The sequence below is a fragment of the Pseudochaenichthys georgianus genome, chromosome 5 (assembly GCF_902827115.2).
Source record: "Pseudochaenichthys georgianus chromosome 5, fPseGeo1.2, whole genome shotgun sequence".
In the NCBI taxonomy this organism is placed as follows: Eukaryota; Metazoa; Chordata; class Actinopteri; order Perciformes; family Channichthyidae; genus Pseudochaenichthys; species Pseudochaenichthys georgianus.
The window spans coordinates 2,337,171-2,362,388 of NC_047507.1; the positions used below are offsets into that span (position 1 = coordinate 2,337,171).

At 44.1% G+C, this 25,218-nt stretch overlaps 1 protein-coding gene across 1 annotated transcript; it reads right to left on the reverse strand.

The window, feature by feature from the left end:
- Positions 1-10,287: 10,287 nt before the first annotated feature.
- LOC117446897 (serine/threonine-protein kinase 3/4-like) lies at positions 10,288-25,179 on the reverse strand. Its single transcript, XM_034083390.1, has 2 exons — positions 25,034-25,179; positions 10,288-13,234 (listed from the first exon to the last, which is right to left on the reverse strand). The coding sequence occupies exons 1-2, from the start codon at positions 25,169-25,171 to the stop codon at positions 13,076-13,078; spliced, it is 297 nt and encodes a 98-aa protein (XP_033939281.1). The 5' UTR covers positions 25,172-25,179; the 3' UTR covers positions 10,288-13,075.
- Positions 25,180-25,218: the final 39 nt, after the last annotated feature.

Below are 25,218 nucleotides of genomic sequence, written 5' to 3' on the forward strand. Positions count from 1 at the left end.
CCGCGACATCCTTAGGCCCAAAAATACTTTTTCCCATTGGCTTAAATTGGGAAAGAGACGTCTGGAAATCAGCAAATCCTTTTTTCTGTGACCGACATCAACAACCCAACACTTGTATAGCCCTTATTTAAATCATTAGTGTCTAGAAGTTGTAAAATGCGCTTAAAGCTGAATCCATTTCTCTTTAAACATCAATGCTTCCACCCAGGACAAAACACAATGACTTCAGACTTAAGTCACGTACATTATTAGCGAAACAGACTTAACTTGCTCAAGTTATTTATATAGACCAACTATAGCAACGTGTAGCATCAGCTGTGAAGAGAGCCGATTAACACTGTTTTCAGAAGCTCCTTTGAGTGTTATCAGCCCATTGGATGGCTGTTATCACCGGTGGTAATAATGACGGTTTAAGGAGAAAGTCAGGTGAGTAAATAGAAATAGAAACGAAGGAGGTTGAGATGGATAGCTAACTTTCAGGTAAACTTGAAAATGTGTAAGTTGTGCAAGTACGGAAACTTACGTACTTTACTTAAATACCTGCTTAGGTCTCGTCACAATGTACTTGTTTTAACCCAAACCCGGATATTTACTAAACCTTACCAGAGTTTGCTCAGGCCCCAAATCCCAATTTCAATCCTGCATGAACACACAGTCTCCCTCAACCTGAACGCTGGCAGCAGCTTTGAACCAGATTAAAACACCTGAAGTTTAGCCCTTATTAAATTGGTGCAAACACGATTGACTAAATCTGAGGGACTTATAATTAATATCTTCAAACCTAACTGAGGAAGTTTTGTTAACAGCGTGTATTTTTTTTCTCGGTGGCAGTAGGGGCAGATGGCTCCGTCGTAGCATTATAATGGTGGTCATGACAACTCAAATTAGGCATTTAATAGGCTAATACAATTCAAAATGGTGGTTTAAATCAAATTCAAACCAAAGTGAACTGATGTGGAATGTCATGAGAGATCTTCTGTCGCTGCGATTATAAATCTGGGTCTTCCAATGACAATCTGTCTGTTCTTCTGTGCATGTCGGAGGTTTCGGGATGGACAGTATTTGTTCTGATGCGTGATGTGATTTCCTCTGTGAAAAACATGAATGTGAAGAATAACGTGAACGATGTAAGGCCTGCAGGACTGTGGGAGTGATGAAGTGAAATAGCATGCACACAAATGAAATAAAACAAATATCATGATAATCTGAAAATGACTTTTGTGGGAGAAGTTGAAACAAGAGGTTTTTGAGAAGGTGATTTTTGCGTTTGCAGACCATTTACATGCACTGAAACCTATAGAACACAGGGAAGAACCCCAAAAAGCAGAATAGGGGCCCTTTAAATAAAACCTTTGAGAAACAGAGATAATACCTTTTTTATTTTTCTAATATTTCCGAGTGAATCCTTTATTTTGCAGACATGGCACTTTCAGCACATTAAAGGTGGGGGAGGTAATTTTGGAGAAACCGGCTCGAGTGCGCTAGAATTTGAAAATACACAACCGGAGAAAATCTGCCACTTCCTCACAGAGCCCCTCCTGCAACACACACGAACGCGCACATGACCAATGAGGGCACGAGATAAGTTTGTGCCCCGATGGAAGGCTGACAGGCAGGTAGGCCATCCAGTTACTTTAGCCGGGCCGAGGCAGATGATTGATCGAGCTTTTTACAGTTCTACGGCTTCCACTGATGACATTTTTTTTATGGATTTTTTGTCAAAGCACTTCAGATATTCATTGCTATCGGGATGTTGAGAGCATTCCATGGAATATAACAAAAAGTGTATCTCGAGCCGGTTTCTCAAACTTACCTACCCCACCTTTAAACAAAGTACAGAACAATTTGTGTGTTAAAGGAAAGACAAATACCCATCCCCTATCCTATTAGTTTATGTTCACAGAAAAATAAATAATGATAAAAATAAATACAATAATAAATACAATAAAATAAATATCTCACATCACAAAGTCACAGGTAACAGGAATACAAAACATTCACATAGACCCTAGAATAATAAATAACTAAACAAACAATTAAGAGACGGGAGAACAACACATATTCACCCCCCCCCCCATCTCTGTTCCTATAGAGGACTTTTGGCTTGAGTTCAGTTCCTTTCTGTGAGGATGTTGGAGTGGAGCCACAGACTTCATTAGAGGAACGACTCAGATGATGGATCACTGCCGTCAGTCTGACATATGACCGCACTAAACGCACTCTACTATAGTACTATATCATAGACTGCTGAGCACACACACTTCCTGAAGTCACGCCATGGTTTCCATTTGATGTAGTTTGATTAAAGAGGCCCGATTCCGGCTTTTTGGGGGGTTGTCCCTCTCCGTTAGTGGGTTATAGGTTTGTGTGCACTTCCAGCACATAGTGACTTCACTAAGGAACACGTTGTATTTGCTAGCGCTCAAACACAGTGCTTCTCAAAGTGTGGTCCGTGAGTGTGTTGGTAACATTTCACATTTGAAATAAATTAATTTATTTAAGTTTTACGCACTCTCGCGGGAATATCTCCGCAATGGAGCGAGCTTAAGTTTCACTTTGCATGATATAGCCCAGCGCAACACCAACATCACACATGTTGCCACATTTTGTACCATTTTCCGGCGATTTGTAATCTGTTCTAGAAAAACGATTTGTTTTTGGATATTTGTGGAGTTAGGTGGTCCGCGAGTTTTCTTTTATTGGTTAAGTGGTCCTTGGTATGAAAAAGTTTGAGAAACACTGCTCTAACACATTGTACGTGGTATGGTAAGGGGCGGGACATCTCTAAGCGGTGGACCAATCACAACAGAGCCGGCCAGCTAACCAATCACAGCAGACTGGGCTCTGGTTTCAGACAGAGGGTGAAAAGAGGTGCTGCAGCACAGACAGTATGAGAACAATAAAGAGCTTTTTGAACATTAAAGCATGGAGACACTACGTACTGATATACACCTGAACATCAGCAGGAGAGGACTCTTTAAAGTAGAGACACCAGGGCATGACATTAAGGATTTTGGGAGATGGCCCTGTGGGCCATCTAAGCTAATTTACAGATGGCCCTGAGTCCAATAGAGATGGCCCTGAAAAATGCGCGCGGACGAAATGACACACTAAAGGTTTGGGGGACCTGCAGGTCTTAGATGCTGTCTGGTGCATTCTCTAGAATTATAAGATGAACCACCACAATATTATATTGTACAATTTCAATGTTATTCTTAATTTCACTTCTTCTTGTTTGTGTTTGCTGATTCAACGACTCAATGGCCCTCTGTCTGTCAGAGGGCCACTGACTGGGGTTGAAGATGGAACATTTTGAAGGGACACTCCCTTTCTGGAGATCTTGGAATCTTTTCTCCAGGTGCTTGATGAGCACATCTGCAAACACATACAAAATGTCAAATTATAATCCCTGTCTCTGGACCACCATAAAAAATCATTTATATCATAACATATGTGAAATTATATTCCTGTCTCTGGACCACCATAACAAAATTATCTATTAAAACATGTTATGCCCATATTTACTTATGAAGAAAATATTTACTTTTGAAGAAAAAATATTGAATATTTACTTTGAAGAAAATATTATTGGGCACATACCTATGACTTTGATTCTCTTTTTTCGGGGGGGGGCTGCAGCTTAGTCTTTCTCTTCTTTCCAGGTTGTTCACCTTGCTTTGGTGGACTAAGAAACACTGTAATACACTCTGACTTTAAATTATTTGATCATTATGTATTCAGCATCAGAATCCGTAACAAACTGAAATTTGAGAGGGACCGGAACAACAGGTCCACACTCCCTGACAGGAATCAAAGCCGGGGGTCGGCCCCGTCTCGGCGGCCGAGCCAGCACCACCGGCCGGTCCACGTCCAAGTGAGCAGCCTTCACCCGGTCAACCGAGACGTGCTCAGTCTTACCGCCCATGTCGACCACCAGGTGTTTTTCACCGTGTTCCAAAACCCGGAAAGGTCCGTCGTAAGGGGGCTGCAGGGGGCCTCTGTGTGCGTCGTGACGGATGAAGACGTGCCCAGCTGAGCGTAGCTCCGCGGGAACTTGAGACCCTGGCGCACCGTGCTGAGTAGTCGGGACTGGAGCGAAAGCCTCCGCTGCGTCACGCAGAAAAACTCGCTGGGCCGTGGCAGACCAGGGAGCTGACGCATTTGGGAGGAAATCCCCCGGAACTCTCAGCGGCTGACCGTAGACCATCTCCGCTGTAGAACACTGCAGATCTTCCTTGGGTGCGGTCCTCAGGCCCAGCATCACCCAGGGCAGCTTGTCGACCCAGTTACCGTCCGTAAGGCCGGCCTTGAGGGACGCCTTCATGGAGCGATGAAAGCGCTCGCAGAGGCCGTTAGCCTGAGGGTGGTAAGCGGTAGTCCTGTGCAGCTTGACCCCCAAACCGCCTGCCACAGCGTTCCAGAGCTCGGACGTGAACTGAGAGCCCCTGTCTGAGGAAATGTCTGACGGGGTGCCAAAACGACAAACCCACGTTGCAATGAAGGCCCGGGCAACGTCTGCGGCTGATGTCGAAACGAGCGGAACTGCCTCCGGCCAACGGGTCGTTCTGTCCACCATGGTGAGGAGGTAGGAAAACCCCTGAGAGGAAGGCAACGGACCAACCAGGTCAATGTTGACGTGATCAAACCTCCTCTCAGGCACCAGGAAACGCTCCAACGGGGCCTTCGTGTGGCGGTGCACCTTAGCGCGTTGACAAGCCACGCACTCCCTGGCCCAAGTCCTCACATCCTTTTTCAGCCCATGCCAGACGAACTTCGCGGCCACCAAGCGCACCGAAGGTTTAACGCCGGGGTGTGATAAGCCGTGCACCGCTTCGAACACAGAGCGCCTCCAGCTGGCAGGGACGACAGGCCGCGCCAGGCCCGTGGAAACGTCACACAGGAGGGTAATGCCCGCGTCGCCGAACACTACGTCCTCCAAGCGCAGCCCCGCGCCCTCTACCTTCAGAGCCTGGACGCCGGGATCTGTGACCTGGTCCGCCGCCATGCGAGTATAGTCCAGGCCCAACTGGACGGCACCGATGACGACTCTGGAGAGGCAATCAGCGACCAGGTTCGACTTGCCAGCCACGTGCTTAATGTCCGTAGTGAACTCTGATATGTAGGAAAGCTGCCGCTGCTGACGTGCCGACCAAGGCTCCGCCACTTTTGACATGGCGAAGGTGAGCGGCTTGTGGTCGACAAACGCCGTAAATTCACGGCCTTCCAGCATGAAACGGAAGTGCCGCACGGCCAAATAAAGTCCAAGGAGCTCTCGGTCAAAGGCGCTGTACCTGCGTTCTCTGGACGTCAGCTGGCGGCTGAAAAAGGCGAGCGGCTGCCAAGCGCCCTCCACCCACTGCTCGTGCACTGCGCCGACCGCGTAGTCCGACGCGTCCGTGGTGATGGAAATGGGAGCCGTAGATGATGGGTGTGCCAGCAAAGCCGCCTGAGCCAACGCGGTCTTGACCTCAGCAAAAGCGACGTCCGCCTCTGCTGTCCAGTCGATCGCCTGGACGGGGGTCTTGCCTTTCAACGCTTCATACAGCGGCCGCATGATGTGTGCGGCCCGGGCGATGAAACGGTGGTAGAAGGTCACCATCCCCAGAAACTCACGGAGCGACCGGGCTGTGAGCGGGCGAGGAAAAGCCGCAACAGCCTCCACCTTCGCTGGCAGAGGTGTCGCACCGCCCTTGGTGACGCGGTGCCCCAGGAAATCAATGTCAGACACCCCGAACTGGCACTTTGCAGGATTGATGATTAATCCGTGTTCGTTGAGCCGCGTGAAAAGGGCTCGGAGGTGGGACAGGTGCTCCTGCACTGAAGCGCTGGCGACGAGTATGTCGTCGAGATAGACAAACACAAACGGCAGGTCCTGCAGCACCGAATCCATCAGGCGCTGGAACGTCTGAGCGGCATTCTTGAGTCCAAAAGGCATCCGCAGGAACTCAAAAAGTCCAAAAGGTGTTATCACTGCCGTCTTGGGAATGTCCAGGGGGTGCATGGGCACCTGGTGGTATCCACGCACCAGGTCCACCTTGGAAAACACCCCTGTACCGGCCAGATGCGCCGAAAAGTCCTGAATGTGCGGCACTGGATAGCGGTCAGGCGTAGTGGCGTCGTTGAGTCGGCGGTAATCCCCGTACGGGCGGAATCCGCCGTTCGGTTTGGGGACGACGTGCAGGGGGGAAGCCCAAGGACTGTCAGAGCGGCGGACAATGCCCAGGCGCTCCATGGTTGCAAACTCCGCCCTCGCCACAGCCAGCTTAGAAGGGTTCAACCGCCGGGCCCTGGCGTAGACAGGAGGCCCCCCGGTAGTGACGTGGTGCTCCACGCCATGCTTAGTGGTAAGCGCAGAGAAGGTGGGCAGCGACAGGTCTGGAAACTCGGCCAACAGTCTGAGAAACGTGTCTGCCCCTGACAGCGAGCCCGACAGCCCGTCGTACGCTGCGCTGCCAAGTGTGCACACGAGGGAAGAAAACGTCAAGGCATCAATCAAACGCCTATTCTTAACGTCCACTAAGAGTCCATGAGCACACAAAAAATCCGCTCCGAGGAGGGGAAAAGAAATGTCCGCTGTCACAAAATCCCAGCTGAAACGCTGTCCTCCGATGCACAAACACATAGGCCTCACGCCGTACGTGCGAATGGGACCGCCGTTAGCCGTCGTCAATCGCGGTCCGTGCCCTCCCCGGGTGACGTCTTCACTCGACGCGGGAACTACGCTCCGTTGAGCGCCCGTGTCACACAGAAACAGGCTCCCCGAAACGCTGTCGCTGACGAAGAGGAGCCTGCACGTGCCGCCGACGCTCAGGGCCACTACCGAGCGCCGGCCCCTCCGTTTCCCGGGGGTTTGTAGCTGCACGGAGCGATGCACTTCTTCGCCCTTGTCCCGAAACGTGCGTGGTAAGAGCACTCTCCGGTGTCTCCACGCCGGCTCGCCACAGCCGTGTCCGGCCCCCGCCATGCTGTCTTGACTGCAGATGGGCTGCTGCGCGTCGCGGCTAACGTCTCTGCACCGGGCTGTTGTGTAGCCAGGAAAAAACGATCCGCTTCCTCCGCCAAGGCACGCGGCTCCGTGACAGGCGTGTTGGCCAGCGCCGTCTGGACCCGGGGAGGCAAGTGGCGCAGGAAAATCTCCGTGAATAAAATCCGGGGATCTTCCCCCCTAGCAGATTTAGCATGTTCTCCATTAGCTGGGATGGCTTGCTGTCTCCTAGGCCTTGAATGTCAAGTAACTGGCGGGCCCTCTCCTTAGCAGATAAGCTAAATGTCTTAAGGAGAAGGGCCTTAATCGCCTCATATTTGCCATGATGTGGGGGGGCTGCGATGAATCCCACCAACCTGGACGACGTAGAGCTGCCCAGCGCTGCTACCACATGGTAGTATTTCAGGTCCCCGTCACGGACCTGTCGGCAGACGAAGTGCGCCTCCACATGTGCGAACTATGCCTCCGCGGCGTGCTCCCAGAATTCCGGCAGCTTTACGAACACATCGCGTTCAGCCATGCTCGTTAATTTTCCGGAAACTTTCTCGGAAACGTCAGGGTCACCAGTGTAGCGCCAGGAAAAGGGAGTCGGAGGCGGTGTATTCAGAACGGAGTTCCAATCTTTATTATCCATTAAGTATAGAGAGCTCAACACATCAACTGCTCTGCTTAACGAGCTAGCAGGAATGGGGGCTAACTCTCCAGGTGTTCCCACTAAAGGGTCTGTGTGGCAACACAATAAGAGAGGTGAATTATGTCCAATAACGTGTCACCACACGCTATACTTTGTGGCCTCACCCAGTTGCATAGCGATGCTTATTGTTTAGGTGTCTTTTAATAAGCAGGTAGTCATATCATTAGCTAGAACTAGCTGGATCTGATCGATATGGACATAAACGCGAGTGAAGTCTAATCTGACGGGAGAGAGAGATCAGCTGCTGCTGACAGTCGACACGCAGCTCTGCATAATCACATGCAGCGGTGAGCGGACAAAACACACACTTCAGATTAGAATATCACACGTAGCTATTTTAATTACTTCTCAAACTACCTAAACTAGTTATAGATGTGTTTAGTTTTACTGTCGGGTCACTCATTACTGGATCCGTGAGCTGCATGATACTGACATAATAGATTGCCCGATCGGGCAACCAGCAGGTGAGGCTTTATTGCCCGAGCTAAATGCTAGATGGCCCGGGGCCATCGGGCCATCCTTAATGTCGATCCCTGGACACTACATACTGATATACACCTGAACATAAGCAGGAGAGGACTCTTTAAAGTAGAGACACTACATACTGATATACACCTGAACATCAGCAGGAGAGGACTCTTTAAAGTAGAGACACTACATACTGATATACACCTGAACATCAGCAGGAGAGGACTCTTTAAAGTAGAGACACTACGTACTGATATACACCTGAACATCAGCAGGAGAGGACTCTTTAAAGTAGAGACACTACATACTGATATACACCTGAACATCAGCAGGAGAGGACTCTTTAAAGTAGAGACACTACATACTGATATACACCTGAACATCAGCAGGAGAGGACTCTTTAAAGTAGAGACACTACATACTGATATACACCTGCACATCAGCAGGAGAGGACTCTTTAAAGTAGAGACACTACATACTGATATACAACTGAACATCAGAGGAGAGGACTCTTTAAAGTAGAGACACTACATACTGATATACACCTGAACATCAGAGGAGAGGACTCTTTAAAGTAGAGACACTACATACTGATATGCACCTGAACATCAGCAGGAGAGGACTCTTTAAAGTAGAGACACTACATGCTGATATACACCTGAACATCAGCAGGAGAGGACTCTTTAAAGTAGAGACACTACATACTGATATACACCTGAACATCAGCAGGAGAGGACTCTTTAAAGTAGAGACACTACATACTGATATACACCTGAACATCAGCAGGAGAGGACTCTTTAAAGTAGAGACACTACATACTGATATACACCTGAACATCAGCAGGAGAGAACTCTTAATGATCACGTTAAAAGAAAGTTTCCCAAATAGTGTCGTAGAAAATAGAAACTATTTCATTTTCAGGCAAACCACAGACACTTTATTTCAGTCACAGTGAAGGAGAGGGATCCGTTTCCGTGGTTGCAGCTGATTAAATATTCATCTTTTCTATTTTGGCTGAAAAGTATTTTTGGTCACTGATAAACACTAAAGGACTTTTACTGTAATATAATGTTTGTTATATGTGGCATTTCCACTGTTACTGAAGTGAAGCAACTGAATAATTCCTCCTCCACTTGTTTTATAGTGACAGTTTAAATACAATAATAATCTAGTGCTGGAAACCCTAGATGCAAATGATCATAAAACTCGAAAAAAAACGAACTTAACAGTGTTCTTTTTTAATGCTAAATTGTTTCTTAAAAATACTTATTTTTTATTATTCTTATATATTAATTTTTTTACCGACCATTGCAACTTATCTCTTTAGATTGTTTATGTTCACACCACCAGATACCAAAGCCAATTCGTTGTATGTGTAAACGTATCAGGTAAATAAACTTGACTCTGATACAAAAATAATGAATTTACAAAAAACAGATTTTCTTTTTTGTAAGGGGACCTATCATGCAAAATTCACTTTTTGATGTCTTTGATACATAAATAGGTGTCCCCGGTGTGTCGGGGAACTCACGCAGCGTCAGAAAATAAAACCCTTTCTCTTTTTTCCTCCATACCCAAATAAATATAAAAAGGGGGATACAGACTTGCTGCCGATATGACGTCAAAATGGCGGCGGACCCACAGAAAGTTGCTATCAGAAACAATGCCTGACGTGTTTTGGACGTAATCTCGTCTTTGTTTACATTAGCAAGCCTCGCTAACACTCGGAGCTAACCTGTACTGTAGAGCACATGTGTTTAAAAAGCAGGAAATAAAAAAGGAACTCACCTTGTGATAAACCCGCAAGAGAAAAAGCATTTGAGCTCCATACTGTTTCAGAAATAATCATTGATGTGGTTTAGAACAGGATGGTGTTTTATCACGGCAGAATTTAACTTTATCTCCGGTAGAATTCTGATCAGGCATTAGCTCCGCCTCTTTTTTTTTTTTTCAAGCTAAGGAGCCAAAATCAGCGTTTCTCTAACAGGGCTGCAAAAGAGGGGTATGGGGGATTTCTAAAATGCATGATCCGTTTGTGTTTCATATTTTTATATTTATATATCCGAGACCCATAATTGATGCCTAAAAGCATGAGAGGTGCACTTTAATACTGTTAAAATGCAAAAATAAAAGACAGAGGTGAAATGTTCCTTAGCTTTTATTAGACAGGCAAACAAAATACACAAACCAAACATCAGTGATTGTATGAACGACCTCTCGGCAAACGTTAAGGCGTAAAATAAACTTCAGAAACTTTTCAGGCGTCAAACAAGAAGTGCGAAACAAAACAAAAAAAAGTAGAAACATCGGAGAAAATAGAAATGTTGCACAAAGAGGAGGCAGAGAAACCGGTGTTTAAAACATTTTTGCTCCACTTCTCCTTGTTCTTATAGTCTATCTGTTGGGGTTGTCACCGTTTTATATGGACACCAATGATGCCTTGAATTTAAACACTTTATACTCACACTGTTTGAATATTAAACTGTGTTTGAACTCCTATGTCCTATTACTGAGAGTTAGTAGACCAAAGATCTTGAATGAAAATCAAAAAGATAGTGATATCTTGGCAGCTAAGAAAATGAATAAATAAACACTTGATATGTTTCAGCAGGATTTAGACATTTCACTGATTCACTTATTAAATAAATTAAAGCCTAGTTAAGTGATTATATGTAATAAACCTGACACAATGTTACCGTAATTCTGATCATTTTCACAAACTGGCGATGATTCTTTGAACACGTACCTCTCAGTGGTTTGTTTGTATTTAATAACAAAGGTTAAGAGAATCACTTAAAGCCAAAGAAGCATTTAGAAAAGTCCAAAGACATCAGAATATTTTCATTTCTGTTTAATATCCAGTGATAACGACTTGATATCTGATGCCAGATTTCACGATCAGCCCCAAACATCAGACATCATATTATAACATTCAATCAATCCTTTTATTTTAACCAAAGAAAATCTATATTTAGGGCCATTGTAGGTTCAAAAATAAATATACAGAGCCCCTGGAAGGAGATCATATTTCAAGAAACAAATTACCGAGAGTTGATTACGAAACTCACGATTTGAGAAAAATATAGTTCACTTTTTCTTGCAAGTTTCTACATTTTTAAGCTCGTAAATTCACACATTTGACTAGAAAACTCGTATTTTTCACGTGAACTAACCCCCTTCTCTATTTCCTTTTTTATTAATTAGTTTTGACCTACAATGGCCCCAACGTGCCGTCGCATAAAATCCTCACATATCAGATCACGGTCAGAAACAAAACGGCAGAACATCCAAACAACAAAAACAATCCCTTTTGTTTTTGCCTTTTCACTCTTTTGCTGCTTTACCCGAACTCACTACAGGATTTATCAAAGGTGAATATTAAACTGTGTTTCCCTGTCGAGCCTCAACATATATTCAAAGGAACACCATGTGTAAGACAAAAACTAAATAAGGCAGACAGAAAAATCCCTTTTGTTTTGTAACGCAGAAGAGAACATGACTTGTGCTCATGAGAGAAACCGTGCACACGAACGAGTCCGAAATTGAACCTCAAGCTGAGAGTTTATCCCCAGAAAACATCCGACATGCTTATTATTTAAATATAACTTAATGAAAGGCGTCCAGTTTCTGTCATTTAACCCTTTCACTCATCGATTTAAACCTTACAGATACAGCTGTTGTGCTCATTTATAAACAGACTATTATTTTACACCCTGAGGAGTTTCTGACCTGAGAAGCTGGTTTTTAAATCTGTTTGAATCAAACCAACCTCCTGCTCTTCTGTAACCACTAAACCTACGTAGAAAAATAGAAATGTGTAGAAAACAGAGTCCAAAGAGGAGGAAGGGCAGCTGCCTTTTTATTTTTTTTAAAGGTGGGGGGGTGCGATGTCGTTTCAGTGCCAAATCAGAAATAATAAATCCTGGGAATAAAAGCTTTGTTGATCCCGGTCCAGCTCTTTGTTTTGAGCTTACTGCGGGGGAAAGAGATGATGGACACGGGGAGGAAACTCAAATTAAACACTGACGACACTGGAGGGGATTAAAGACCCTTACAATATTAATGCGGAAGAAAATCTGAAGTCCAAAATATCAAAACGTTCAGGTGTTCCCAAAATATTGCCTTTACCTGAAGGGACTTTAGCTGAGTGAATGATCCAGTTATTTAAGTTAAGATTAGAGCGGCATCTTACAATAACATAACACTTTGCTTTTAATATTTAATAAATGGTTTATTTATCTTGTGCTTTAGAACTATAACGTGACGAGTAATCAACGCTGAACTTAAGAAAAGGTGCTTTCGTAATTAGATTTAAGGGTTTCACTTCCTCGTTATATTTTACCTTTTTCAATGCGACTGATCCGAAGCACCGGGTCTCTTCCTGCATCAACACGAGTTGATATTTTCCGCTTTTTCTTTTGTATTTTTAACTCTTAAGTCGAGGGAAAGACGCTTCTCGAGACCTTCACAGTCTAAAGTGAGAACACTGAGCAGCAACACTGAGAAGAGACATTTGCGGACGTAAAGACGAGTACCTTAGTCGAGCAGCCAGCCGTTTAAATGATATTGTACCGCGCGGTTAAAGAGATTTGAACAATCATCACTGTGGTTTAAGACAGCTGTGTAACAAACAGAGAGAGTCCAGCGGATGAGAGACAAAATATACGTTTCAGAAGCGTCTTTCCTGAAATCGTTCATCCAGGAAAAAGTTTTTGAAGACTCCAAACAGGCAGAAATATTGTCATTAATATCCTGTCCGAAAGCTCTTTGGAAGTTCTTCTCCAGCAGTTCGATCATCAGAAGTCTTCGCACAGTTTTACACATCTCGACGTCTCTTGAGCAGACATTTTGAACGATCCTCAGCTGCCGTTTGTTAAATCTGCCGCAGAGAATAACGAGATGAAACCTCCGACTCTTCCTCCTCCTCCTCAGAAGTTCTGCTGCCGCCGTTTCTTGGCCTCGATGGCGTCCAGGATCGGCTGCCTCTTGGTCTGATATCGCTGCCGGATCTCCTCGATCTCCTGCTCCATCTGAGGGTCCAGAGAGGCCAGACGCAGCCGCAGCTCCTCCACCGTCCACGAGTTCACCTGAACACACACACACACACACACACACACACACACACACACACACACACATTAAATCATCTTCATATTTATCTTATACAGAAATAACACAGTGTGATGATGACCGCTGATTATTAGCTAACATTGCTAAGTTCCTAAAACTGGAAATGAGTCAGCATCTCAGACTCCTTTGAGTCAAAGTCATTGGTTTTCTGAATGTGTGTGTGTGTGTGTGTGTGTGTGTGTGTGTGTGTGTGTGTGTGTGTGTGTGTGTGTGTGTGTGGTGTGTGTGTGTGTGTGTGTGTGTGTGTGTGTGTGTGTGTGTGTGTGTGTGTGTGTGTGTGTGTGTGTGTGTGTGTGTGTGTGTGTGTGTGTGTGTGTGTGTTGCTGCGAGTTTCACCAACTCAAATGTAAGACTTTTTAAGACCACTTTGAATAGAACTATTTCACAGCAAGAAAGTATGAAGGAAAATTGCTATGAAAGAAGAAATACGTCCCATAATTACTTTCAAAGTAAATGTATTCACGTTCAACATAAGAACGATGACTGAACATGAACACTGAACTGTGTGTGTGTCAAAAACCAGAAAGAAAGAACTGCCTAACCGTGTGTGTGTGTGTGTGTGTGTGTGTGTGTGTGTGTGTGTGTGTGTGTGTGTGTGTGTGTGTGTGTGTGTGTGTGTGTGTGTGTGTGTGTGTGTGTGACAAGAGCTATCTTCTGAGCTCTGTTCCCTTGGCTACAATCTTTCATCGTTGCTGTTGTAGGATTGGTGTTTATCGTCCACAGCACCTCCGCTTTTAGGGTTGACGTAGACCCAAACGTCGCCCGGAGGCAGAGGTCGCGTTAGCCGAATATCTTTCGTATATGACGTCTGTCATTTTGACGGATTAGAACAAACTCGGAACAGCGCAAAAGTTTCCCCGCAGCGAGGCTCCGGTGTGTGCCGTGTTATGCATGCCCTCCAAAAGGAAATGATATCGTTTCCAAACCGTACGGATCATTGACATGTCTGGGAGTTTTGGCTTTACGCTGTGCGCGCTCCCGCGAGGTGCATGCATATCTCGGCGGGCATTCATAACACCGCCGCAACGGTTCACGAGCGTGCTCCCGCTGAAGCTTGGTTGCTAGGTTACTAGCTGGGTGTTCTCCGATAAGGGGCCGGGGGATGCAAAGTTAGTGATTACTGGTTCCATGTTGATTTATTTCAATACACATTGTTGGGGGGAACTGAAAGGCTCTTACCGTACTGGTTACTTTGCAGCCCGGACATTTCCCCCAACACACATTTAGACGTGATCGCAGCACAGAAGTACCTTTCAAATCATTTTTAAGACCTTTTAAATCATATTTAAGACCTTTCTAATAAGTACTTGGAATATCTGCTTACCAATTTAATATCATTTTCAAAAGCAGAACGTTTTCAAATTCACAACCTCAAAGTTTTTCAGGTAACCTTAAAAAGTCCCTCTTAAATCTGAACGACAGGTTGCTGCGTGTTTCCTCGGCCTCTCCTTGTTGTTGGTACCATTAGCCTCCACTAACGGACACTTTGAACTTCAAGGAACTCCTGAGATGATCGAGGTGTCTGATAAGTGTTTCTATTTCAGTCAGCGTGCTGCAGCTGCTGATCGACACTCAATCTCTTCCTCTCCGAGCTGATAGGGACCTGATGTGTTTTATTCCCCCCCCCCCCCCCCACACACACACACACACACACACCTCGGGGGGATTCAGCCTCTCAGCTTTTACCAGCAGCACTCCTGCTATTTATGACCCACAATCAATGGAGGTCAATAACACTGAGGTCCTGCAGAGAGAACGTGAGGAAAATGGAGAAAAAGTTCGTTACAGTTTTCTAAAGCCTTTCAAGGACCCTGTCGCCAAAAAGTGCACCTTTTAGTCCCTTTAAAATCACATAAAACAAAGAAAAGTAGAAGCTATTGACAAGCTAAAAACTAGGGATGTCCCGATCACCTTTTTTTGCTCCCGATCCGATTCCGATCATTTGATTTTGACAATCTGCCGATACCAATTTTTCCCGATCCGATCTTTATGCAATGCATTAAGAGAAAAAAAAGGTAACAGATAACGGCTGGCCATCCAATGCGATGCATTCAGCTATCTTGGCTGTTATTGTGTTGGCACTGTTCTGGGACAGTTTCTCTTTCCTTTTGAAAGTCTCTGAAAGTGTCGGTTGTCTCAGTGCCGTTACCCGAGTGGCCGCTGTGTACTCGTCGTGTTGTTGTTGGTGCTTGTTTCTCAGGTGGCGTATTAGATTGGTCGTGTTGAACGTAGCTCTGTTCTTTCCACCACGCGGAACCTCCGCCTTGCAAACATTGCATCTGGCTGTTACACTGCCTTCGCTTTCAATTTTATAATACTTTCAAACTCCTGACATGTTCTCTGTCCCGACTCCCGAGTCACCAGCTGAACGTAGCCTCTCGTTAGCTTACTGCTACTATTAGACACTGCGCCCACTCTGTTGCCAGCTTTCAGAGGAATAAGCAACCAGGTCTGAAAACAATCCCAAAGAAAGCAACACATACATGATGTTGTGTAATTTTAAACCAAACTACGTCCTCAGGATGACTTTAAGACGTGAACATGGTCATTTTTGTTTTGTAACATTAAATAAAAAAAAAATATTTTATAAAAAAAAAAAAAAAACCCCGATCCCCGATTTTTTGAAAATCACGTGATCGGCTCCGATCCCCGATCACGTGATCGGATCGGGACATCTCTACTAAAAACAAAAGGAAAGATAGTCCCAGTGGGGTTTTTGCCTCTTCCTGCTCCGTTCTTCATCTGTTATTTGTTTCATACATGATTTATTAAAAAGACATCAGATCACTCGAGTCCATTCAACCAAAACTAAACCAGCGTGGTCTCTGGGAGAAGGTCTGTTATGAACGATATTAGAGCAGCAGTCTGAGAGATATGGATGGACTGATATAACCACTGTCAGGAAAACGAAAATCTCTTAATTATTATTAATAGTTTACCAGAGGTGTATCGATACGTGGGTTTTAATTGAGCCAGTAGATAACGTTTGGTGTTTTACAAGCTAGTAGGTTCAGTAATTGGTAATCTTGAGAAAGTAGCACGTGTATGATTGATCTTAAACGTTTCCAAACTAAGAAAACCCTGATCAAAGTTGCCTAGCCAGTAAAGCAGCTTTGGTACGCCCTGTGACCGGAACAGATGTTTATGTTTACTTCTTTCTAACGGGGAATACATTCAGGAGCATGAGTTATAGCTGGATAGTTCTGGCAGCTCATTACTGGTAGGATGCTAATTGGTTAAGCCCGGATAAAACTACAACTGGTCATCATGAGAAGCCAACAAAAGTATTTTAATAATAATATAACAACAGCTCAGTGTTGCCCTCTCTCTTGAACACTGCAAGCCACTAGCAGCACTAATTCCTTACAGATGTCCCGCCCCTAAGCCTATCACGTACAATGTGTTGTGAAGGTCCTTACACACCAAGTCGATTTAGGCCATCGATAGATGTCGATAGATGTCTGGCCGTCGATGAGCGTCCCGTCGCCCTACTCAGATTAGTGTGTCCCGACACCTTCCGCCGCCGATTCGACATGTTGAATCGGGAGAATGTCGGCAAAGGCCGTCGGCCAAAGAAACCACTCTGATTGGCTGTTCAGTTAGCGAATCGGTGCATGAGAAGCTAAACGGAAGTGAGGGACCCAAACAAACGATTAAGAAGGCAAATCTGAGGTTTCCTTTAACTCCAGCTCTCGACTCAGGTTCGGGAAAGCCCCGTGAGCTTCTCGCTGTAGAGTGAAAATGGAACGCACACGCAGTCTGTTCTTCTTCTCTCGGTTATCACGCAGTCTGTCTTCCGGTTGTTGCCTCTTTTGAATGACGAATACACACTACCGCCGCCTGCTGGTAAGGAGAGTTATTGCAACTCACGCATGCGCAGTTCGTACGTGATTCTTGGCCGTCGGCTGAAGTCTTTGCGGTGTGTTCCAGTGCGACACATGGCCAAGACACAGAGACACGAGGCGACACAACAGTCGGGTCCGTCAGGACGTGTTCTTTGGGGTCAGATTGGTGTGTAGGCCCCTTGAGAGCACAAGTGATGTCACTTTGTTCCAGAAGTAAACAAGTCCAATCGAGGCATTGATGAGGATATTTATAAAGATTGGGTATCTTAGCTGTATTCAAGCACACTAATTTGTGTCAAACTGAAGCTGGATATATCTGTGGATACACTTAAAATATGTAATCTATGACCAGAATGTGTTGGATAAACAAAAACAGCCTCGCACTGCAGATCCAGAGCGAGCCAAAGTAATAACTAGTGCTTTAAGAGTGCTTATCGCTGGGTATATATGCGACAGCACAGTATGAGCAGATGTATGCTGTATGTCAGATATACACAGGCTGGTCCATGAGTTTATTCAGTGGTTTGTTTTGAGGTTGGATGTCAGATTACGGGTGTCAATTAACACACGTATCTCCAAAAATGTAAGTGTAAGCCCCGAGCATTTCACTTGGTCTGTTGCGTCTGCTCGGTTTAAATAAGGGCAGCCTAGTTCAGGAATTAAATTCAGATGAAGCACTACATTTACAGACATTAGTGTTCATATTTAATCGTTTCAACCTCTGGGGTTTCACTTTCTGTCGGGTTTTGTTAGACGAGATTTCCGCAGATGACAGGAAGGACGGAAACAAGGAGTGAGAGGACGGATGGAAAAAAGAAAGCCAATAAGGGACAGAATAAAAATAAAGGACAGAACGGAGCAATTAAGAGGATCTGATGTGGTACGTCTGCTGCTTATGAATAATGCAGGTTAGTGCTTTTTCTGCTGCATTATAACACCAGTGAGCTGGGAGAAGCACAAGAAACAGATACAATGGTAAATATTAGAAAAGGCGGGTGAATATAAACTTTATACATGTCTTACAATGAGGGTTTTCTACTATAGTACAGTGGAAGTGGGGTTGCTATAAGAGAGATACACTTACATAGTGAAATAAACCACTCACTGATGCAGAAATCTAGTTTTCAATCAGCCAACACTAGGATATGTTTTCTCACACTGCATTAAAGGAACATCTGGAAGCCAAACACAGAAATAGCTCAGCAATCAGATCTAAAATTAAAGAGTCAGCATGAAGCTGTCAACAAGCTGCTTCAAAGTGTTAAAGACGCCACGAGAAATTAGCTATGGTTCCGCACATGTGAAAGTCTAATGGGAGAATGAATCCCCCCGAGAGGGATTTGTGTCATCAAGTGAATCCGGTTTAATTTCTACTCGTAATGCTTCAAACTAGGGCTGTGCAATTAATCGTATTTTAAATTTCAATTACGATTTTGGCTTGCAACGATTGCGAAAACTGCGTAATCGAAATAAAACGATTATTTTTGCTGCATTGCCTTTCGCAATGATGCTCTCAATTTCTCTTGCGTTATACATCCTGCGTGCGTATTCACCCCTCCCTAAAAGCCCTCTCGGCCAGGTTGTGTTGTGACTTGCAGTCTGTTTAATAAATCCATAGAAACATGTGTGAAGCTGACGGTTGAGCGGCCCGACCAAGCAAGGAGGCAGAGGCAAAACGTCCAAAATACAACCCGGTGTGAGCATTTATTAAGTCATGAACACATGACACAGCCTCAATCTCGCTGTTCACGAGAGCACAGTCACCAGCCACAAGGATCTCACACACCAAACAAAACAGGAAACACAGAGCCTAAATACCCACACTAATTAACCCAAAAAGACACAGGTGAGGGGGGAGGAGACAACACAGGGCACCAAGTGTACACAATCAACAGCAACAGACATGGGGAAAGGGAACACTTTTCAAAATAAAACACATGTGCAATATGCAAAGCCCGAAGCCGTAGCTGCCGTGTCTTTATTCTCACCATTTTTCATTATGGTCCTTGGTCTTGGAATGACCTTCAGTCACGCCTCAAACTGACGGCACTTGTCCCTATAGCCTGTTTTAAATTGAAGTTGTCTGAGGTCCTTACCACCAGCTGCTCTTGCAGTAATAAGTAGTACCTTTCGTACCGTCCCAAATGTGCACAATGTAGTGACTGCTTTTCGTCTTTTTGTTTACTTAGTTGTGTATTTTATATGTCTGTGTTATGTGTAAGAATGTGTAACGTTGCTGCCTTCTTGGCCAGGTCAGCATTGTAAATGAGATTTTGTCTCAATGTTTTCATCTGGTTAAATAAAATTCTCCGGTCCTCCATGCTCCGGTCTCTAGCGTACAGTCAACTTTTACTAACCTCGTCAAGCCGGAGCCTCTCAGCTACTTCCGGTTTCCGGAGAAGGGGTTACCAAAGAGAGAGTACTGCGTGTAGCAGTTAGGGCTGTCCCGAATACCATTTTTTTCGGGCTCCGGATATTCGGTAGTAATCAGCAGCGAATATTCAAACATTCGGCCCGCGCAGGGGGGGTGCGTAGTAATCGGCAGCGAACCGCTTCAACACGTGTGTCTCGGTTTATTCACGGCATTCATTTTGTTATTCTACAGTATTGTTGTTTTATAGTTATTTGTTGATGTAACCCGATTTGTGTTCTTTGAAATTGAAAAGGATATCGCATTGTGTTTGTTACTTTCGTTGCAGTTGTATATGTCTTAAGTGTAATTTGGCTTGGCTTCCTATTTATGGACATGCTTTTATTTTGAAGGAGAGTTAGCGCTGTTGACAGGAAGTTGTTGTTGCTATGGAAACAACGTGGATGTTTTCAAAGTCAATGAATAATCGTATTTAATAATCGTGATATCAATATTGACCAAAAATAACCGTGATTATGATTTTTGCCAGAATCGAGCAGCCCTACTTCAAACCTTGTATTTATTTCTAGATTTACATTCTAATGACCAGCAGTTTATGTTTGCTCCTTTCACACAAAGTACAAGTGGTTTAAAAGTTCAAACTAGTTTTTAAACTCGATCCAAATAGTTGTCAAACTTGTACGAGGACAACAAAAGGACGTCTGTATATAATATATGGATTCATGATGAGCTAAGTTATGTGGAACTGAGAAATCAATGATGTTATTAACGAGCCTCCCAGAACACCTTAATCTGTGTTTTTGTATCTGTTTTTTAGGCCATTTGTTAAATAACTTAAACTCAGAACTGGGTAGCACTTCTTAGGGTTGACAAACATGTATTTTGTATCATAAAAGGTTTGAATTATTAATCAATGTGGGATCTTTGTGGGAAGATTGATTTTGAAGACATTTATTAAAACCTCATTAATGGCGGCTAAATCTGTTGTATTTAAAAAAAGAAAATTAATATCATGTTATTATATATAATAGACAATCATGTGTTCGGTATTGTTTTAGTCATTATAAGCCAGGCTTGAAATAGTACATAATATATCAGGGTCTACGCAGGAATCCTGAAGTCACATGTAAAACTTTTTAAGACCTTTTTTAAGACCCTTTCCGTACATCTTAAGACCTCATCGCCATTGGAGTTCTAACCGGTTACCTTGGCGACACACTTCACCTCACATTGACTATATACAGTATGGATTGTCCTTCCTCCTTATCTTCCAACCATTTGGACGCAAACTGGCATTTCCGCATAACGATGTTGCTTAGCAACCGACGTAAACGGACATTCGTGCGCTATCAAGCAGTGAGCGTGCGACGTCCTGTTCAGATGACGTCAAACCCAACGGGATGCCATCAATAAACTCCACAGAATCACACGACACACCTACGCCATGACTACATTCAGGCAGACTGTAGAACACAACCTCTCTGGACCATTCAGATACTTATTGAAAACAAGGTACAAAATGTAATACCTTGGAAAATGCCCTTTAATACTTTTTAATAGCCTTAATTTTCGCTAAATTGATTTATCAACTTTTAATACTTTGAATACTTTTAAGACCCCGCGGACCCCCTGTCTATTAAATACTACATATTTCTCATAAGATAGTATGAGTGTATCTTTAAATTAGCTCCGCCAGGCACACTGTGTGTGTGTGTGTGTGTGTGTGTGTGTGTGTGTGTGTGTGTGTGTGTGTGTGTGGTGTGTGTGTGTGTGTGTGTGTGTGTGTGTGTGTGTGTGTGTGTGTGTGTGTGTGTGTGTGTGTGTGTGTGTGTGTGTGTGTGTGTGTGTGTGTGTGTGTGTGTGTGTGTGTGTCACTATGAGAGCAGGAAAGATCTATTGTATCTCCCTTTAATGATTAAAAGTAGGGTTGGGTATCGTTTGAATTTCCACGATTCCGATTCTACTTTTCGATTCCGGTTCTTAACGGTTCTCGATTCCGATTCTTTGAGGGGCAGGGTAAAAAAATGATACATGCTTCTTCCACCAAAAAAAATTACATTTATTTGAGAAACTTTTACACAGGTTAGTTTAAAGTAATATTCACATTAATCAGTCTGTTTATATTCACTGCTATGTAACTTTAACCTGAGAACCACTGAAGCTACAACAGTGCAACAGTCCAACTTTTAAAAACAGTTCTTGTTGAGAAAAACAAGCATATCTGCCTCTCAGGCATACCGGGAAGAAATGTTTGAACATTTTGAAGTAAAATGCTTCAATCTGGTGCACACGCAGAATTACTAGAGACTAGATCTAGGGGGTACAACTCCAAACACCCATATGAAAAAGATCAGTTTATATTTTAATAATTAAATAACAAATAGCCTACATGTAATGCATTTTATTTTTGTTGTTCATTCATATCTTATTTTACTATTTTATTTATGCATATCTTTTTATCTCTCCAGTTTAAAACGATATGTCTGGTTTACTGTCCTATAGTATACATTGGAATGATTTCAAACCTGTTTTATCCCAATAATTATAAAGGAGAGCCTTGGAAATATGTGTTTACATAAATTGTGATCAAAACGTTTGAGACCCACTGAGATAACTTAGACTAAAGTGAACTATCTAAACCCTCAGAGTCCTTTACCTCACTGAGCTGAAGTTATCAGCCTCTCAGTCTGACTGGAGAGGACTCTCCCTCCACATCATTGTAGAAACATCTTCTTCTTCTGTCAGAGCAGCTAGCACCAGATGCTAATAACAACAGCGCCGGTTCCAGTGCACCCTCCCCTTCTCCCTCGCTCACGCGCACTTTGGCTGTGAGCTGCGGTTGCCAGATAAGCCAACATCCCCCATTTTCATCCCTTGCAGCGCCCATCGTACAGGGCAAATGAAAAGTGTAGCCGGGGTGAAAAGGGTGTTACATTTACTTAATTATGAATGTTGTTACATCAAGGCCGAAAATTAGGATGAGCACCAACGGTCAAAACATTTATTTTTTCTCCCAGAGCTGTCAGCGCAGCGCCTCCACAGATCTGGCGCCCTAGGCGAACATTTATAATGCCAGTGCGACGGGCCGGCCCTGGTCTCAGTTTACACTGTAGGAAATGTAGATACAACGCTACATTTCCCGCCCCGCCGCAGTCATGCAGCAGGCTACGGAGAGCGGCGAGAAACAGTTCCTCAGGAATCGAAAAGCGGAACCGAAATTCACATTTCTAAATGATACCGTTGGAATCGAAATGTTGGAACCGGTTCCGAACCGGAACCGGTTCTCGGTACCCAACCCTAATTAAAAGTATCCAGAAATGATGCCTTATTGTTGGGGAAACAGAAGTGTTCAGTGCCTCTGAGCATGAGAAGATGAGCAGCAGATGGGTGGTCCCGGGAGAGAGGCCACTTCGTATTTATAAAGGTCATGTTTAATATTTAATACCAGCAGCTGCAGCCATTTGTCCAGCTTAAACGTCTGTGGGCAAAACAACACGCTGCATGGACCTGCTGTTGGTTTCTTTATCCTGTTAGCTGATACAGTCATTTGCACATTTTAAGCTAACCAATGTAGCAGCCAGATCTGTCCTGTGCGTTTTGGTGTATTTGGGCACTCAAAGACAGTATGTTGGTACATTAGCCACACATATAACTGTCTGTTAATGTGTTAATGTTGCCAGGGGGGAAAAGGGTTTGTTGTAAGGTAATCTCTGCAAAATGTTACAGCTACATTAGCCTGGAAGATAGCAATATGGGGCGCTGACTTTGATTAATTGAATGTCTATTTTAGACGATAAATAAGATAAGAATGCAATGGCTGAATTCAAGGTGCAACAGCATCTGCTTAAAGTCATCCTAGGCTGCAAAATAAAGCTGGACAAATGAATAATCAGTATGTGTGTACTCTGTGTGTGAGCTAGTGTTGAAGACTGTTGGCTCTGGAAGACAGCTGAAGAGTGTGTGGATACTAGGGCTGTCACGAATACCATTTTTCGGGCTCCGGATATTCGGTAGTAATCAGCAGCGAATATTCTAATATTCGTTCCGCATGGGGGGGGGGGGGGGGGGGTGCATAGTAATCAGCAGTGAACCGCTTCGACACGTGTATTTCGGTTTATTCACGGCATTCTTTTTGTTTATAGTTATTAACCCAATTTGTGTTCTTTGAAATTGAAAAGGATATCGCATTGTGTTTGTTACTTTCGTTGCAGTTGTATATGTCTTAAGTGTAATTTTGCTTGGCTTCCTATTTATGGACATGCTTTTATTTTGAAGGAGAGTTAGCGCAGTTGACAGGAAGTTGTTGTTTCTATGGAAACAACGTGACGGAGATTAATGGAGAAAAAGTCATATCTATATATAAAGATGGAGAAAGTAAACTATAGCGTTTATGGTTAAGTGTTAGCACCCCTCGAAGAGGAACAAGCTCTTACGTTGATATTGGAGATTTCAATCAATTAAAAAAATAAAAACGGAAAAAAATATATCCAAATAACGAAATTGAAACCCGAATAGTACTCCAACGAACGAATATTCGGATATTTCAGGTACAGCCCTAGTGGATACCTTCAGAATGCATCACCGCGGTATACTGACTAGTGATAATGTACTTCCCAGTCAGCACATTCACTCTCTATAAAGTTGTGCAATGATGATTTATTGAATGCTGAACTTGAAGCGGCATCTCCTTTGTTCTCACAATTAAAAACAACCTTTCCATTGTGTTTTAGCATACTGCAGAAAATAATCTCTGTGGCTAATGTTGCACTATAAAGGAACTACAGCACGACATGACTTCACGTCACCACCGCTAAGCTAAAGGCGGCTAATGTTGGGCTAGAAAGGAACTACTGCACGACATGACTTCACGTCACCACCGCTAAGCTAAAGGAGGCTAATGTTGCGCTATAAAGGAACTACAGCACGACATGACTTCACGTCACCACCGCTAAGCTAAAGGTGGCTAATGTTGGGCTATAAAGGAACTACAGCACGACATGACTTCACGTCACCACCGCTAAGCTAAAGGTGGCTAATGTTGGGCTATAAAGGAACTACAGCACGACATGACTTCACGTCACCACCGCTAAGCTAAAGGTGGCTAATGTTGCGCTATAAAGGAACTACAGCACGACATGACTTCACGTCACCACCGCTAAGCTAAAGGTGGCTAATGTTGGGCTATAAAGGAACTACAGCACGACATGACTTCACGTCACCACCGCTAAGCTAAAGGTGGCTAATGTTGGGCTAGAAAGGAACTACAGCACGACATGACTTCACGTCACCACCGCTAAGCTAAAGGCGGCTAATGTTGGGCTAGAAAGGAACTACAGCACGACATGACTTCACGTCACCACCGCTAAGCTAAAGGCGGCTAATGTTGGGCTATAAAGGAACTACAGCACGACATGACTTCACGTCACCACCGCTAAGCTAAAGGCGGCTAATGTTGGGCGTAATGACGTTTGGGTTTTTGGGGGTATTTATTTACTGATGTATTTTATGTCGTATAACTAAATGTTAACTTCAAGACTCACCACTTCAAAGTCTCTGTCAGCGGGCAGCTTGCGGTTGTCTGCGTTGTTTTCTCCTCTTCCTCCTCCCTCGTTGTGACTGTTGGCCTCCTTCTCTTTCTGCTCAAAGTACTCGAGGAAGGACGGCTTGGACGGCTGCATCGTCTCGTTTCTCCCTGTTGGACACATCAACATTTAATCCATTACAG

Coding starts and splice junctions, on each gene's coding strand:
- LOC117446897 (XM_034083390.1), bottom strand. CDS start 25,171: ATGCAGCCGTCCAAGCCGTCCTTCCTCGAGTACTTTGAGCAGAAAGAG. Junction 13,235..25,033: donor CTGACAGAGACTTTGAAGTG/GTGAGTCTTGAA, acceptor GTGTGTGTTCAG/GTGAACTCGTGGACGGTGGA.